This window comes from Podarcis bocagei (genome assembly GCF_964188305.1).
Source record: "Podarcis bocagei genome assembly, chromosome: 14".
Lineage (NCBI taxonomy): Eukaryota > Metazoa > Chordata > Lepidosauria > Squamata > Lacertidae > Podarcis > Podarcis bocagei.
The window spans coordinates 27369023-27383971 of NC_138139.1; the positions used below are offsets into that span (position 1 = coordinate 27369023).

General features: G+C 42.3%; 2 protein-coding genes across 3 annotated transcripts; one reads left to right on the forward strand and one right to left on the reverse strand.

Moving 5' to 3' along the window:
• Window positions 1-103: 103 nt before the first annotated feature.
• Window positions 104-9003, reverse strand: TIPIN (TIMELESS interacting protein). Of its 2 annotated transcripts, none has more exons than XM_081171325.1 (8): window positions 8851-9003; window positions 7174-7323; window positions 6230-6323; window positions 4902-4977; window positions 3918-4040; window positions 3760-3823; window positions 2309-2512; window positions 104-985 (listed from the first exon to the last, which is right to left on the reverse strand). In XM_081171325.1, the coding sequence occupies exons 2-8, from the start codon at window positions 7298-7300 to the stop codon at window positions 960-962; spliced, it is 714 nt and encodes a 237-aa protein (XP_081027451.1). In that variant the 5' UTR covers window positions 7301-7323; window positions 8851-9003; the 3' UTR covers window positions 104-959. The 2 variants fall into 2 exon arrangements, with proteins under 2 accessions (XP_081027451.1, XP_081027452.1); XM_081171326.1 differs by lacking the exon at window positions 8851-9003 and adding an exon at window positions 8601-8835.
• Window positions 9004-10366: 1363 nt separating this feature from the next.
• Window positions 10367-14770, forward strand: TIGD1 (tigger transposable element derived 1). Its single transcript, XM_081171293.1, has 2 exons — window positions 10367-11597; window positions 14618-14770. Exon 1 carries the CDS (start codon window positions 10611-10613, stop codon window positions 11562-11564), a length of 954 nt encoding a protein of 317 aa, XP_081027419.1. The 5' UTR covers window positions 10367-10610; the 3' UTR covers window positions 11565-11597; window positions 14618-14770.
• The last annotated feature ends 179 nt before the right edge of the window (window positions 14771-14949 follow it).

Sequence of the window (14949 nt, forward strand, 5' to 3'; positions counted from 1 at the left end):
TGCTGCTTCTAGTAGCAGACAAAGTCTCCCATTTCACAACAGATTTCCAACATCTTCATTTCCAGTGTAAAATACGGACACATAGCACAAGTATTTCACAATGTGAAAGTTATAAAAGATTTTAATGGCAGAACTATCATCGCTTTGGTCTGCTTTCTATATGTAACATTTTATAACATCTACTGTGAGAATGGTGCTTTCTCATTGAAGGATTAGCAGCCATTACTTTTAATTCAAGCTTCAACTTGTCTCACTTTAAACGGAGAAACACCATTTCCAAAGTGGTGGATAAAGAGAAAAAAAATCTGAATTACAGAACTCTCACTGAAAGGCCAAGTTAGCATGCAACATTAAGCCAAACTATACCTTAGCGTGAGCAAGCAAGCATAGTGGTACAGAGTGAAAATCACAGCCACTTTACTCCTCCCTGAGTCCTGCTACAGAACTAACCCATTTGAGCCTAGACTTGTATGTCTCACTAGAAACAAGCCACAAGCTGTAACTAAAGCTTGTTCTTAGCTTACTGCTCATGGTTTGATCGGAGAAGACAAACCACAAGTCTAGGTTTGCACAGAACATTAAGACAAACCATGGAAGGCACTACGGGGTGGAGTCAAGCAGCCACAGTTTCCACCTCTTACCAGGACACTTGCTCATTCATGCCTAGGCATGGTTTGGCTCATCTTTACATGTAAGTGAGACCAGTGGAACTGAGAAGAATGATCAGTTGTTCCAGTAGAAAAAAATTCATTAAAAAAACCACTTTCAAGAGGAAGAAATAACAGGAATATGTGACGTATAATTCAAGATGTTGGTCCTTGGTCACTTGATACAAAAGTTAAAGGTCGTTTATCTTCTATACTTCCAATTTTCTTCTTCTCAATAGTCTGAAAAGGTACATTTCCTCCTTCCCCCACAGGCAGGTCATCTTGTTCCTGAGCCACAAGGATGTTACATTCTTAATCTGCCTGGGTCACTTGCAGCTCTATTAGAAACAAAAAAATATTGGCTGTCACCATTCTTGCATTAACTCATTTCCTCTAATGTAATTGCTTAGGCTCATACTCCCTAGCCCAGTCAATAACTTGAAGTTTTATGAGGTGAGAGAAGCAATCAATTTCTTTAAACCAAACTTTTATTAGTAAGAAAAATGAAGCAATTATCACAAGGCAGCGGTCAAGTTGAAGGAAACAGTTAAATTTAAAACTGAAAAATATGAATTCGAAATGCAAGGAGAGGAATGTTCTGGCTGCTAGCTTTCCACAGAATATTGTAATAGAGACCAAGACACTTTAGTTCAGTCATCAAATGTATGGAAAGAACAAATTGTGACATTTGTTCTTACATAAACTCTCCTTCTCTTTGGTTTTGTCATAGTGTGGTACACCTTCATGAAGAAACGTGGTTCAGGCCACTTGGTGAATCTCCACCACAATAAATCTCATTACTAAGTTGAAGGAAGGGGGGTGGAGAAGAAAAATTCCTGCTAATAACTATTCCGCTCTTGTGGCAATCCTTGGTAGCTCATCCACCTAGTAACAAGGTAACCTGAATCTTGTTCAGGTGAAGACAAAGACCAGCTGTTTGATTTAATTTCCCTGTTTATATCAAGTTGGCAAGTTTTCGTGTAAAAGGGCAGTGCATATATAGAACTAGCAATAAACCAGTCATCACATGAACTTCCTGCTAATCTGAAAGTATAATGGAATTGCATCACACACACACATAAATAACACAAATTCAATTATAGATGATCGGCAGCAAGCTCCTGCAAAAGCTGCTACTAGGACCCCACCTGCAACTGTAAAGATTCGTTCTAGCTTTTTTTTCTCTTTCTGCCTCCCTTTGCCTGCCTGCCTACCCCCCTCCCTCCTGCCATTTGGGGAAAGGCAGTCCTGCTGGCCAGCAACAAGCATGGAGAAGGTTGGAAAGCCCCTCTTCCTTCTCCACTGATTCAGCTCCTCTCGGAAAGAACAGGGACCAAAGGAGACTCCTCAGATAAGCGGTGATGCCTTGAAGCCAGACTGGGGAGGTAATTTAAGGTAAATTGGACTATACATGAATTTTGCCTAATGCACTGGCTTTGGAACCTAACCCCCGTGTAGATGTGCACACCACAGCTCACCTATTGAGAGGGAAACTGTTTTGAAGGGGAAGAAATCATTTACAAACAAATTTAAAGAAAACCTCAATTCTTATATTTGCAATTGTCAAAACAGAACCAGATGCTGATTTTTAGCAGGATTTTTGAATTCAATTATCCCAAAGTATCACCATGAATAGCCTCTATTCATACTTTAGAATTTACCTTCTTGTGACTGACTGTTGAACTGTGTTTTTGCTTGTCTTCTTTCCATGGCTAGTTGTCTGTTCCTTTCAATTCTCTGCAGCTGCTCCTCTGTTAGTGTGCTATTTGGGGGCAAACCAAAGTCTTCTCCTGCATTTTGGATTTCAGAAAATAAATCTAATTCTTCAGTGGCTGGATTAGGTCCATTGCTTCCCCCATCCTCACCTATATTGAATGGGAAAAGGCTATCAGAAGTTTCCAGGCAAAATCTACACTAAGCTAGGCTGCTTTAAAAAAAGTATACCAGATTTATCATCATATTGCTGGAACTACAATAATATTCCCTCATTCAATAGTGTAGCAAATTATAGAAGGAAAGCTACTTGTCCAATAATGCAGAAGTGTTAATTCCTGTCTTATTAATTAGAAAGCAGTCTAAATCAAAAAGTTATCTAATTCCTGAAACAAAATGTCATTCACCTTTCCTTAAACCAAAACTCTTGTTGTCTGTCACTCAACATATATGTATGGAACCATCGCACAGAAATCTGATAACTAGACAGAGGCTGTCGGCAGGATCCATTTTGTTAATATATGTGGCTGCCTAGGGCTGCATTGTATAGCTAACAAATGCAACCAATATTCATTGCATCCACAATTATCTAATTGTTCTGATATCCCAGGAGAGGAAGGCAAAACAGCATATTAATGGTTTACACTTTTAAAGTCAAGTCAGTGGCAGTAGTGACCTTTCTGCTAATCTTTTAGGAAAGATTGTCATTAAACTTCAGCACTGTTGCAGCAATTGCCAAAATTTCTACCTAGCTCCTCTATGAGTCCAAGCTTCCCAAGACACCACAAAAGTTTACAATTAATGTATAATCAAAGGGCTTAGCAAAATGCACACCACTTAAGGAGACTGTTCAGATTAAATCCTGTATTCTGGAAACAGAACTTATTGTGTCCTAAGCACAATGTGCAATCCAGTGTTTGGACTGCAGATGGATCCCAACAAATACACAAACTTATGGAACGGACATATGTTCCTTATTTTTTTAAAAAAAGGATTAAATACATTGTTCTAGGGAGGGGCTGAAAGTACATAGTAGTTCTCTAGCTAATTTCCAGTGCATCTAGGACCTGCTACTAGAATCTGCTCAAGGGGGCCCTTGATTAGGTAGCTCTTTAGATCTAGCAAGGCACTTCTTAAGTCTTTAAGCAAAAATGCAAGTTCAGGAGCACTCAATACCAACAAGTTATCCCTCAACTGTTAAAGACTTCCTGCGATGCACTATGGCATTGTAATTTTAGCAGCAGACACATGGATTCAAGTTTTTAAAATGAGACCATGCAAGACTGGTCAGCTCAGTCCTAAAGGACATCAATTTTGCTGTCAGTTCTCAGTAGCACCTAAATGTCTGACCGTCAAAAGAGAAAAGGATGCAGTGCTAACATTTTCAATGCATACATGCCTTCATTACTTGTGAATTCTTCATGCAACATGGGCAGGTCAAGTCTAATTCGCTTCAAGCATGCCTAGAATGAGAAAATGTGCCATATGTTACAGATCCGAGTTGTATTTGTTGCTTTCAGTTAAGCATTACTTTTACTCAGATCGGTTGACACTCACCTGGACTGGTTGTTTACCTCCTAAACTCTCTACTTTGTCAACAAAATCCTCAAATGGAAGTTTAGGGAATAGCCTGTGAGCCCAGTGCTCCATATGCCTCACAAGCGCCTTCAGGTCTGCTTCCTGAACATAAAGAACAAGATACAGTTTAAACATTGGGCATGCTCACATTGAGAAAGTATTTGAAGCTTTATTTTACAAAGCCTTAAATACTGAAGTTGTACATTTAGGGTGCAAAAGTGTATCCAACTGACAAAAGTAATTGTTATTAGCTAAAAAACAACAACAGATTAAAGGCCCTTTCTTGAAGATGCTGTGGCTCAGTTATAGAGCATTTGTTCTGCACGCAAAAAAAATCCCAAACACCTACATCTCCAGGTTAAGGCAGGGACTGTTCCCGGTCTAAAATCCTGGAGCCACTGCGAGCCAGTGTAGACCACTGTTCCTCAGTCTTGTGTCCCCAGAGGTTTAAGAACAGGAGCTCCACCAACTGAGATGGTCCATTCAGGTGTGGATTTGTGGTTGAAGACTGGAGATGGCATATCCATCACTTTAAATATTCCTACTGGTTTTTAATTGTACTTGCATTGCTTCTCCCCTCCAGTCTTTTAAGATATTGTAAAATAGTATCTTGTCTGGAAAGGGTATGTTTTGATGAATGTATTAGTTAAGTGAGCCTACACAGCAATCTTTTCAACAATGAGGCAAATCTTTCTCCTTGCTTTGGCTTCCCTTATACTATTAAGGAAGGCTAATGTTAAACGTAAATTACCCAAAATAGTCAATTTTGTGCCATCATGACAGAGTGGCAATTCACAACTGATCAACAAAACTAAACATGTTAGTATTAGAATCCTTACGTTTAATCTAATCCTTTGCTGAAAAACTTCATGTTCGTATGTTCCACACAGCTTATATCCCAGAATACATAATATGCATGCAATGGCCACAAAAATCAAGAGAAGACTTCTCAGCATTGCTTACCTCAAAACCTTTACCTTTGAATTTTACATTATCAAACATATTCCGCAAAGCTGGAAGTCCTCGCTCTGAAACTAACCTGTGAATGTTAGAAGTGTCTCCAGTTACTTGAAATTTTCTTTTTCAATAACAGGTATTCCACCCAAAACTCTGAAATACGATGCCAATGTGTACAAGAGGCATGGTATACAGTCTGTTATGGGTTTTGATGATGCACATAATTTTCATGTAAGAAAATGTTTCCAGTTCTGAAGAGGTATCAAAATGCTATCAAACTCTCCAGGGATAGCCAACATAGTGTTCTTGTACTACAATTCCCTTCAGCTCAAGTCAGTACAGCCAATAGTCAGAGGTGATGGGAGCTGTAGTCTGGAGAACATGATATTGGCTATCCATGCCATAGGACGATTTGTTCCAGCAGAATCTACAATACATATATACACATACCTACACAAACACACATATATACAATAGTATATACATATTTCTTAAGCCAACAAAACTGAATTGAACCTCCTTAAAACAAACCATTTACAAATAGAGTTGTCAAGCCATTATTTGGATGGGTTTTGGCACCCATTTGAGTACTGTGTTGGGAAGAGGGCCCTTGACTAAGCAAGTCTCTAGATGTTTTCTGCTCAGTTCCATTTTATTCTCGTCACTCACTGCCAAGCAAATGATGTGACACTGCAACACAACAATGGCAAAGGTATAGTACAACCCATTGCCTAGGCTGATCTACAAAATCACCAATTTATTCATTTATTTAAATATTCATATGTCCTGCCTTTGGGCCCCTCACAACAGTCATCATAAGATGGCTCACATGATTAACATAATATAAATTTCCTAAAATTGGGGCTAAATGCCAGAAGCCAGATATTAAAGTCACTGAAGAGACAATGGGAAACTAAACCAAACCAAAGCTATGGTGGGACAAAAAGGTTTTGGCAGCATGTTGAAGTGCCAGTAAAGAATGGACTATGTATTTATGGTTGGAACCCACCCTGGGGTCCTGAAAATAGAGTTCCATGACCTGGACACTGTAACTGAAAGGACATTGTCCCATATCCTAGCCAACTGGACCTCTGTGTGAAAGAGGATGTCTAAGGACAATAGCAACCAAAGTTCCACTCTAGGGAAGTTCCACTCTAGTAACCATAGGAGAACACCATACAGGTCAACAAAAGGTAAAAACTCTTATGTATATTGGGATGCATCTCAAAGATCCAAATTCTAGAAGTTTGGCATCAATTAAAAGGATTAAGAGCAATAATATGCAACAGAGTAAATACACATAGGGTTAGGATTTTTTTTTCTAAATACAGTACCTGTCAGCATCTAGTTTAGGCACCGGCCTTTTAACAGATCGCCTTGTAGTCCTAGAAGAATCCTTGGCTTGTGACAATTTGTTTTCTTCTGATTCTGACAAATGAAAAACAACATATGCTAAAACTGAGAATGTGATTAGATTTACTGAGTGAAACATCCATAGTAATAAACATTCTCATATATTTTTATATACCATATATGAATGCTGTAACAGTCACACAGGCATATTCCAGGAAAGGTATTTATTCATGCAATGGTGTTTTATATTTGGTGTCCTATCCCCTTGCTGCTAAACAGGGATAGGAAACCTTCAGCCTCAAGGCCACATTCCCTCATGGGCAAACCTCCAGGGATACATGACAGTAGTGGCAAATCCAAAACATAAATTGGGAGGGGCAACAGTTAGGAGACTTACCTTTGAATGGTGGGTTACATTCCTGCCATTCCAGACCCCATCCTGGCAAATAAGTGGCTATTACAGTTCAAGGGCACATTCCAGTGAGGTAAAAGCACCCAATGTGTGCTTTGGAGCAAAGAAGGCAAGGGGCATGACTTTGGGAGAGGGGGCATGGCCTAGGGAGAACCCTAAGGCTATAGTCCACATGCTACATATTACAGCTTGTTGTGTCAAAGCTAAACCACCTTAAGGAATAAGTGTGCAAAGTAACTCAATCAGTCTTTTTTAAAAAAAGACAAAAACACCAGATATAATTTAAATAGGGGTTATTGTTGGTTTTTTAAAAACACACTATGTGCATAAAATAAGTTCTCGTAAAGTCTAGTATTAGAAGCAAATGTCGTTTCATGGATTCAGGGCACAAAGCTATGCACACTTACCTCAGAGTAAAACCCTGAACACAGTGGGATTTACATCCAAATAAACGTGCATAGACTGTGCTATCAGGGTTCAAAATGTGAACATTTAGTTCAAGTGAACAGTCACCTCCATTCACTAAGTTGTCTTCAACATCTCCTGGAGAGTCTGGAGGTGGTAGAGGTAGAAACGTCTCATCTTGGATTTGTTCATAATCAGGAAGATCAAACAAATTGCCATCTATTGGATCTATCATCTTGTGATCCAAAGCACTCTATCCTGGAAAAGTAGCAATGCAAAATTGTAAAATGTTAGTTAAAAGATGAACAAGGGATAAAGAAGTAAAGTAGTCACGTTCAGACAAAGGGCAGATGATGTGAGGTAACATCAACAAAAAAGACAGATTATAAAAGTTACAGGTTATAAATTTTATGTAAGAAAATGACAAGCTCGTCTCAGAATCAAGTATAGAGCAACACAGCTTTCATTCAGAAGGCTGTACATTATCACCTCATATTCCTGAGAACACTGCACTGTAACCTTTCCTCATAGAGAAGGTGCTCCAGCCACCTTGATCATTCTGGCTGAACTTAATAAAAGCCCTGCAGGATCAAGTGAAAAGTCCATCTAGTCCAGCATCCTGTTCCTCCAGTGGCCAACCAGAAGCCCCAAGGCAGGACCAGAGTGCAAAAGCATTCTCCCCATTTAGAAACCCAGCAACTGGGCTTCAGAGGTTTTTATTACACGTTGTGAAATAAAATAAATAAATAAATAGCCCTAAAGATCTCAGAAACCCTGCTCCACACTAACTCCGGGCAGGGCTTTCAGTGTGGCCATCCCTGTTCATTGGAACAGCTTTCCTGTTGAGATACCACACTATCTTCACTTTGCAGAAACTGAAGATGTGGGGTTTTTTTTAGTTCTGACGAGAGCTTTCCCAGCAGGATGAATAGACCCTGGGTGTCCACTTAGACTTTTCTCTACCCCCTCGGGTTTCCAGCAACTGGTATCCAAAAGCATCATCGCCTCCAACTATGAAGGCAGAGCATAACCATCCAAGTTTGTTATAAATACGGCTTTTAATGCTGTTGCAACTCACCCTGGGACCTTAGGGTAAAAGGCAGGCAATAGATAAAATAACCCTCCTCGCTCACAGGCACGGATAGCCCCTCTCCTCCATGAATTTACCTTATCCTCTTTTAAAACCGTCCCAAGTTGGTGGCCATTAAAAAACCTCCTGTGGGAGGGAGTTCCAACAGCTTCACCAATGCGCTGCGTGAAGGGATTTCCTTTTTTTTTTATCTGCCCCAAATCTTCCAACACTCAACTTTATGGGATGTCCCTGAGCTTCAGAGGGGTTTTTTTTTGGGGGGGGGGAGCCTCCTTCCCCTGTTTAGGGAAGCTTTTGATATTTGATGTTTTATTGTATTTTAATATTTTGCTGGAAGCCGCACAGAGTGGCTGGGGAAACACAGCCAGATGGGCGGGGTATAAATTATTATTATTATTCCTTTCCGCTTTCCCCCCACCTCGAGTGATTTCATGTCGTCTCTTACCCTCCTTCCTTCTGAAAGCTGCAACCTTCCCTCAGAGGGGAAAAGCTGCTCCTTCATTCCCTTGACCATGATTTTGGAAGCCCTTTTCTGGGCCTCGCCCAGGTCCTCCTGAAGGGCAGGTGAAGGGGAGCCGCCGCCGCTCCTCTTCCTAGTCCAGCCAACCTGGGCCTCGAGCCGCCTCCACGCAAACCCTCCGAGGAGAGGAAGCCCCCTCCCTACCGGACAATACCAACGGAATGGCTTCGCTTACCTCAGGGACAACTTCCCTCAGAAACCGGCCCTCCGCTCCCGCCGAGCAGAAAACGCGCCAAAGCGCTGCGGGGGGAGGGGCTTGGAGGCGGAAGCCGCGACATCTCGCGAGAGCAGCGACACGCGCTCTTCTCCCATAGACTTCAGACAACTGTAGACCTAACAGGCAGAAGGTGGCAGAGGCAGTTTCCGAGTTCATCTTTTTGTTTCGTTTTCTTGGACTGCAAGAAGATCAAACCTCTCCATTCTTAAGGAAATCAGCCCTGAGTGCTCACTGAAAGGACAGATCCTGAAGCTGAGGCTCCAATACTTTGGCCACCTCATGAGAAGAGAAGACTCCCTGGAAAAGACCCTGATGTTGGGAAAGATGGAGGGCGCAAGGAGAAGGGGACGACAGAGGATGAGATGGTTGGACAGTGTTCTCGAAGCTACCAGCATGCGTTTGACCAAACTACGGGAGGCAGTGGAAGACAGGAGTGCCTGGCGTGCTCTGGTCCATGGGGTCACGAAGAGTCGGACACGACTAAACAACAACAACAACATGGGCGGCGGTGGATCCCATGGCGAGGGTGTTGTGTGGGACTCCCCTCGGCATCGTGGGGCGCAAGGCTGTTGTAAAACCACCACTTGAGCCTGACCCGGCCTCCACGTGCAACATTACAGCGCAACCCGGTTCTGAAGAAGGAAGTCGATGGCATGGCGGTGGGGGGGGGGGATCCACAAATATTTTCCAAAAACATTTAAAGCTCTAAATAATCTGAGGCTCTGCCATCCCCCGCCCCCCAGCAGAAGCCTCTCCAGCTTTAATTTCCTAAGAAACAACTTTGAGTTCCTAAAAAACACCCTGCCCCCTCCAAATAAAAATCCCAGCTCGATCGTGCTCGCCCCTGGCTGAGAACGCAACTCTCTTCTCTCTTCAACTGCCCCAGTTCTCCATTGTGGAAGACGGTAGAGCATATCGGCACTGACATCTTGCATAGATTAGGCTATTTTTAATTTAATTTAATTTTTTTAAAAAACACGCTTCAGGAGCTAATTACCAATGCAATTCTGTGCATGTTTCTGCTCAGAAATAAGCCCCATTAAACTCGACGAGGCTTGCTTCTGAGTAGACACGTACAGGATTGCACTGTAAATCAAATGTTTCAAAAGAAGCAAGAGTTAGAAAACAAGGACTTCTCGATTTCTTGGTGCCCTTCTGTTCTGAAGGGCGGGGGAGCAGTCTGCGCCCAACTTCCAATTACCTTGAATTTCCATGTTTATTTCTCCGCCTAAGTTTTACTTCTTCCATCCGGAAGCGGCACTTTAAAATATCTTTTTTTTATCTGAACCCGAAAATCGACTATAACACAAGCGAAGCGATGGGCTGCCTCTTGAGGTTCTAGCTCTGTGTTCTCGCTTCCCTCCTTCTTTTCCACGCCGCTACTTTCCCCCATTGCGACACAGGACTGTAAACGTCACGACTCGCTTTGTTGCGCTTCGCTTTGTTGCGCTTCGCAGATATTGCGGTTTTGACAATGTGAAGAACTGCAGGAGCTACTGCTGCTGGGTTGCAGACGAGGCTGCAGGAGCCTGGACGTGGGTGCAGCTCCTGGCAGCCCTGGTGGAGCTGGCTAGGGTTGGAGCCGGGTTTCCCCCTCTTGCCCCTGCAGCCAAGAGGACCAGGGGATGGACTAAGCCCCTAGACCCTCTTCCGCCCTTTCCTTGGGAGTTTGAGTTCCCTGAGACACAACAATATTGAAATCCCTTAATAGCCCTACAATGGCCTCCAAGCATTCAAGTGAAAGGAAGAGTCGCACGTCCCTCACTTTGCATCAAAAGCTAGAAATGATTCAGCTCAGTGAGGAAGGCATGTCGAAAGCAGAGATCGGCCGAAGACTAGGCCTCTTGCGCCAAACGGTCAGCCAAGTTGTGAATGCAAAGGAGAAGTTCCTGAAGGAAATTCAGAGTGCTACCCCGGTGAACACGCGAGTGATAAGGAAGAGGAACAGCCTTATTGCTGATATGGAGAAAGTGTTAGTGGTCTGGATAGAAGATCAAACCCACCGCCACGTTCGCTTAAGCCAAAGCCTAATCCAGAGCAAAGCCCTCGCTCTCTTCAATTCCATGAAGGCCGAGAGAGGCGAGGAAGCTGCAGAAGACAAGTTTGAAGCCAGCAGAGGTTGGTTCATGAGGTTTAAGGAAAGAAGCCGCCTCCGTAACACAAAAGGGCGAGCTGAAACAGCAAGTGCTGATGTAGAGGTTGCAGCAAGCTATCCAGAAGTTCTAGCTAAGATTATGGATGGAGGTGGTGACGCTAAACAACAGGAGTTGCTCCTTATGGGTGAGCAAAGAAAGGGGTTCCTTGAGATGAAATCTCCCCCTGGTAAAGATGCTGCGAACATTGCCGAAATGACAACAAAGGATTTAGAATATTACATAAACTTAGTTGATAAAGCAGCAGCAGGCTTTGAGAGGATTGACCCCAGTTTTGAAAGAAGTTCCACTGTGCGTAAGATGCTATCAAACAGCATTGGATGCTACAGAGAAATCTGTCGCGAAAGGAAGAGACAATCAATGCAGCAAACTTCACTGTTGTCTTATTTTAAGAAATTGCCACAGCCACCCCAGGCTTCAGCGATCACCAAGGTGATCCGTCAGCAGCCATCAACACTGAGGTATGACCCTCCATCACCAAAAAGATTACGACTCACTGAAGGCTCAGATGATGGTTAGCATTTTTTAGCAATAAAGTATTTTTTAATTAAGGTATGTACATTGATGTTTGTTTGATTTTTTTTTTAATAACACTATTGCACACTTAGTAGAGATCACTGCAGATGGTGACAGCAGCCACGAAATTAAGAGACGCCTGCTTCTTGGGAGAAAAGCAATCACAAACCTAGACAGCATCTTAAAAAGTAGAGACATCACCTTGCCAACAAAGATCCGTATATGGTTTTCCCAGTAGTGATGTATGGAAGTGAAAGCTGGACCATAAAGAAGGCTGATCGCCGAAGAATGGGTGCTTTTGAATTATGGTGCTGGAGGAGACTCTTGAGAGTCCCATGGACTGCAAGAAGATGAAACCTCCCCATTCTTACAGAAATCAGCCCTGAGTGCTCACTGGAAGGACAGATCCTGAAGCTGAGGCTCCAATACTTTGGCCACTTCATGAGAAGAGAAGACTCCCTGGAAAAGACCCTGATGTTGGGAAAGATGGAGGGCACAAGGAGAAGGGGACGACAGAGGACCAGATGGTTGGATAGTGTTTTCGAAGCTACCAGCATGAGTATGACCAAACTGCGGGAGGCAGTGGAAGACAGAAGTGCCTGGCGTGTTCTGGTCCATGGGGTCACGAAGAGTCGGACACGACTAAACGACTAAACAACAACACTTAGTAGACTACAATATAGTGGTAATGTAAGTTTTATATGCACTCGGAAAACAAAAAAATTGTGTGATTCAATTTACTGCGATTATTCGCTTAATTGCAGTACTTGCTTTGCTCCACCCTACCCATTTGTCTGCGCACACATACTTGGTCGCCTCATTTGCATTACCTGTTACTTTGGCCCCTTTCTGTTGTTGCTATGCAGTTGCTTGGTGCACGCTTTTACCCCAGTGGCCAACTAGTGGTAAACTGTGCCTGAGAGGAAACTAATAGTCAAAAAATAAGAATAATTGAAACCTGAACACAGTTGCACCAACCCTTTCCCCTCTAACACCCCTTCCCTCTACAGTATAAATTGTGCCATCTGATGTCCAGATATTTATATGCATTATATTATTTGAAGTATTGTTATTTTCTTTTAGATAATCTTTTACAGGATGACATTGTTCATAAATATAATACATAAAATTTCCATTCTTAATATATGGAAAAGGATAGCTACATTTAAACAATATAAGTTGACTTGAAGTATACACACACACATATATATTTAAGTCACTTACCTTTGTGTGCTAAGTTACCCACAAATTTAATAAATAATCATTATATCTTGTGATGAAGATTAGAAAATAGAACATTATGAAAGCCAGTGTGGTGTAGTGGTTAGTTAGGGGACCAGGGTTCAAATTTCCACACAGCCATGAAGTTCACTGGCTGAATTGGACCAGCCATTTTTTCAGTCTAACCTACCTCATAGGGTTGTTGTGAGGATAAAACAGGAGTGGATGGAGACCCAGGTATGATGAACGTAACGCGTAATTAAATAAATGGCATAGGTAGGGGGTCAGATTTCAGTGTGAGGGCTTTGGCCTGGATTGCATTAAGTATTTTGATACAGTGGTACCTTGGTTCTCGAATGTAATCCGTTCTGGAAGTCCGTTCAACTACCAAAACGTTAAAAAAAAAAGGCGTGGCTTCCGATTGGCGCAGGTGCCCCGGAAGCAATAGCCAACAGTCGTATCAGATGCTTGACTTCTGAACAACATTTGAAAACTAGAACACTTACTTCCGGGTTTTTAGGTTTTCGTTCGGGAGCCGATTTGTTCGTCAACTAAGCCGTTTGAGAACCACTGTACTTCCCATTGCATGGTTGTGCTGTGCAGTCTTGAATTTGTGCCCCAGAATCTCCAGAACATAACAAGGGCCCCGTTAGACCAGGGCAAAGGCCCATTTAGTCAAAAGTGGCACATGAGCACAACAATCGGGCTGGGTGATGTATCGATACATCGTCCAAAATCGGTTTGAAGTCCACATCATGGTCACGGTTTCCTAATATTTGACGTGGTGCTATATCGAGAATTGTGATGTGTGTGTGTGCTATGCAAAAAAATTGTGATGTGGGGAAAACCATGAAGCTGGTCATCACTTCTGTCAAGCTTCCTGCCACCCCCGTTGTTCTGTACTATAAAGTAACAGTTATAACAATATGGAAAATATAAGTAAAAATGTTTTCTTTTAAGATCCCAAAGTAGTAGCAGTTGCCAGGGCATTACCCTGTTCACTCTACATCATTCTATCCTTACTTCAGACATCATGAAATATTGGTATATTGTGATATATCACGATGTTGAAAACCAGACATCGCTCAGCCCTATGTGACAGCCCTCTCCTCATCTGTGTTTCCCAGCATCTGGCATTCAAAGGGATTCTGCCTTTGCCAAGAGAAGTACAATAGCCATTGATAGCCTTATTGCCCTTCATGAATGTCACAGAAGATCCCGGAGCACATATATAACAGCGGAAGTAGTGCTCTGTAGTGGTTAGAGTGCTGGGCTAGGACCTGGGAGACCAGGGTTCGAATCCCTACTCAGCCATGAAGCTCACAGGGTGTTTTTGGACCAGCTACTGCGTCTCAGCCCAAGCTACCTCCAATACCCTTTTAAAATGTGTTGGGTTGAGGAGGGGGGTTTAGCGGGTTGTTTTTATTCTTATTATGTATTTTGTGTTTTTATATTGTGATTTTATGTTGTAACTGAGACCTACAGGTATAGAGCAGTATACAAATACTGTATAATAATAATAATAATAACAAAACAATAAAAAAGTGGAAAGAAGTATGAGATATAAATGTAATAATGGCTCATAGCTATTGATAACCTTATCCCCCATGAATTTGTCTAATCGTCTTAATACCATCCAAGCAAATTCTGTAGTTTACCTAAGTGCTGAGTGCAGGAGCAAATCTTATTTTATTTGTTGGGGTTTACTTCCAGGTAAGAGTCTAGGGACTGCCATTTCTGACCCACAAGCCCTCACTTTTGCTCTGTCACACCTCTTTTACTTGGAGTAAATACAACACAAAGTTTCTACTCCCCACCCCCCTTTTTCTTGGCAGGGAGGTTGTGTCTTTTAAAAAGTCCATGGCAGGCAGAAATTATCTACGACGAGATTCAGGATCAGCACGACTCAAGAGGATCAATCATTCCAAGAATCTGTTCACCCAATTTGGCCTTCAGAGTGCAAAGTGAATTATACCATGAGAGACAAGCGCCTATATGCCTTATTACACTGAGGCTTTGTACACATTACCAGCTTAAAACTCAGCTAGGTTGTTCTTTTTCCTCAATTTGGATTGAAGCTGGTTTGAGGGGGAAATGTAGCAAAATGCAGTACAGTGGTACCTCGGGTTACATACGCTTCAGGTTACAGACTCTGCTAACCCAGAAA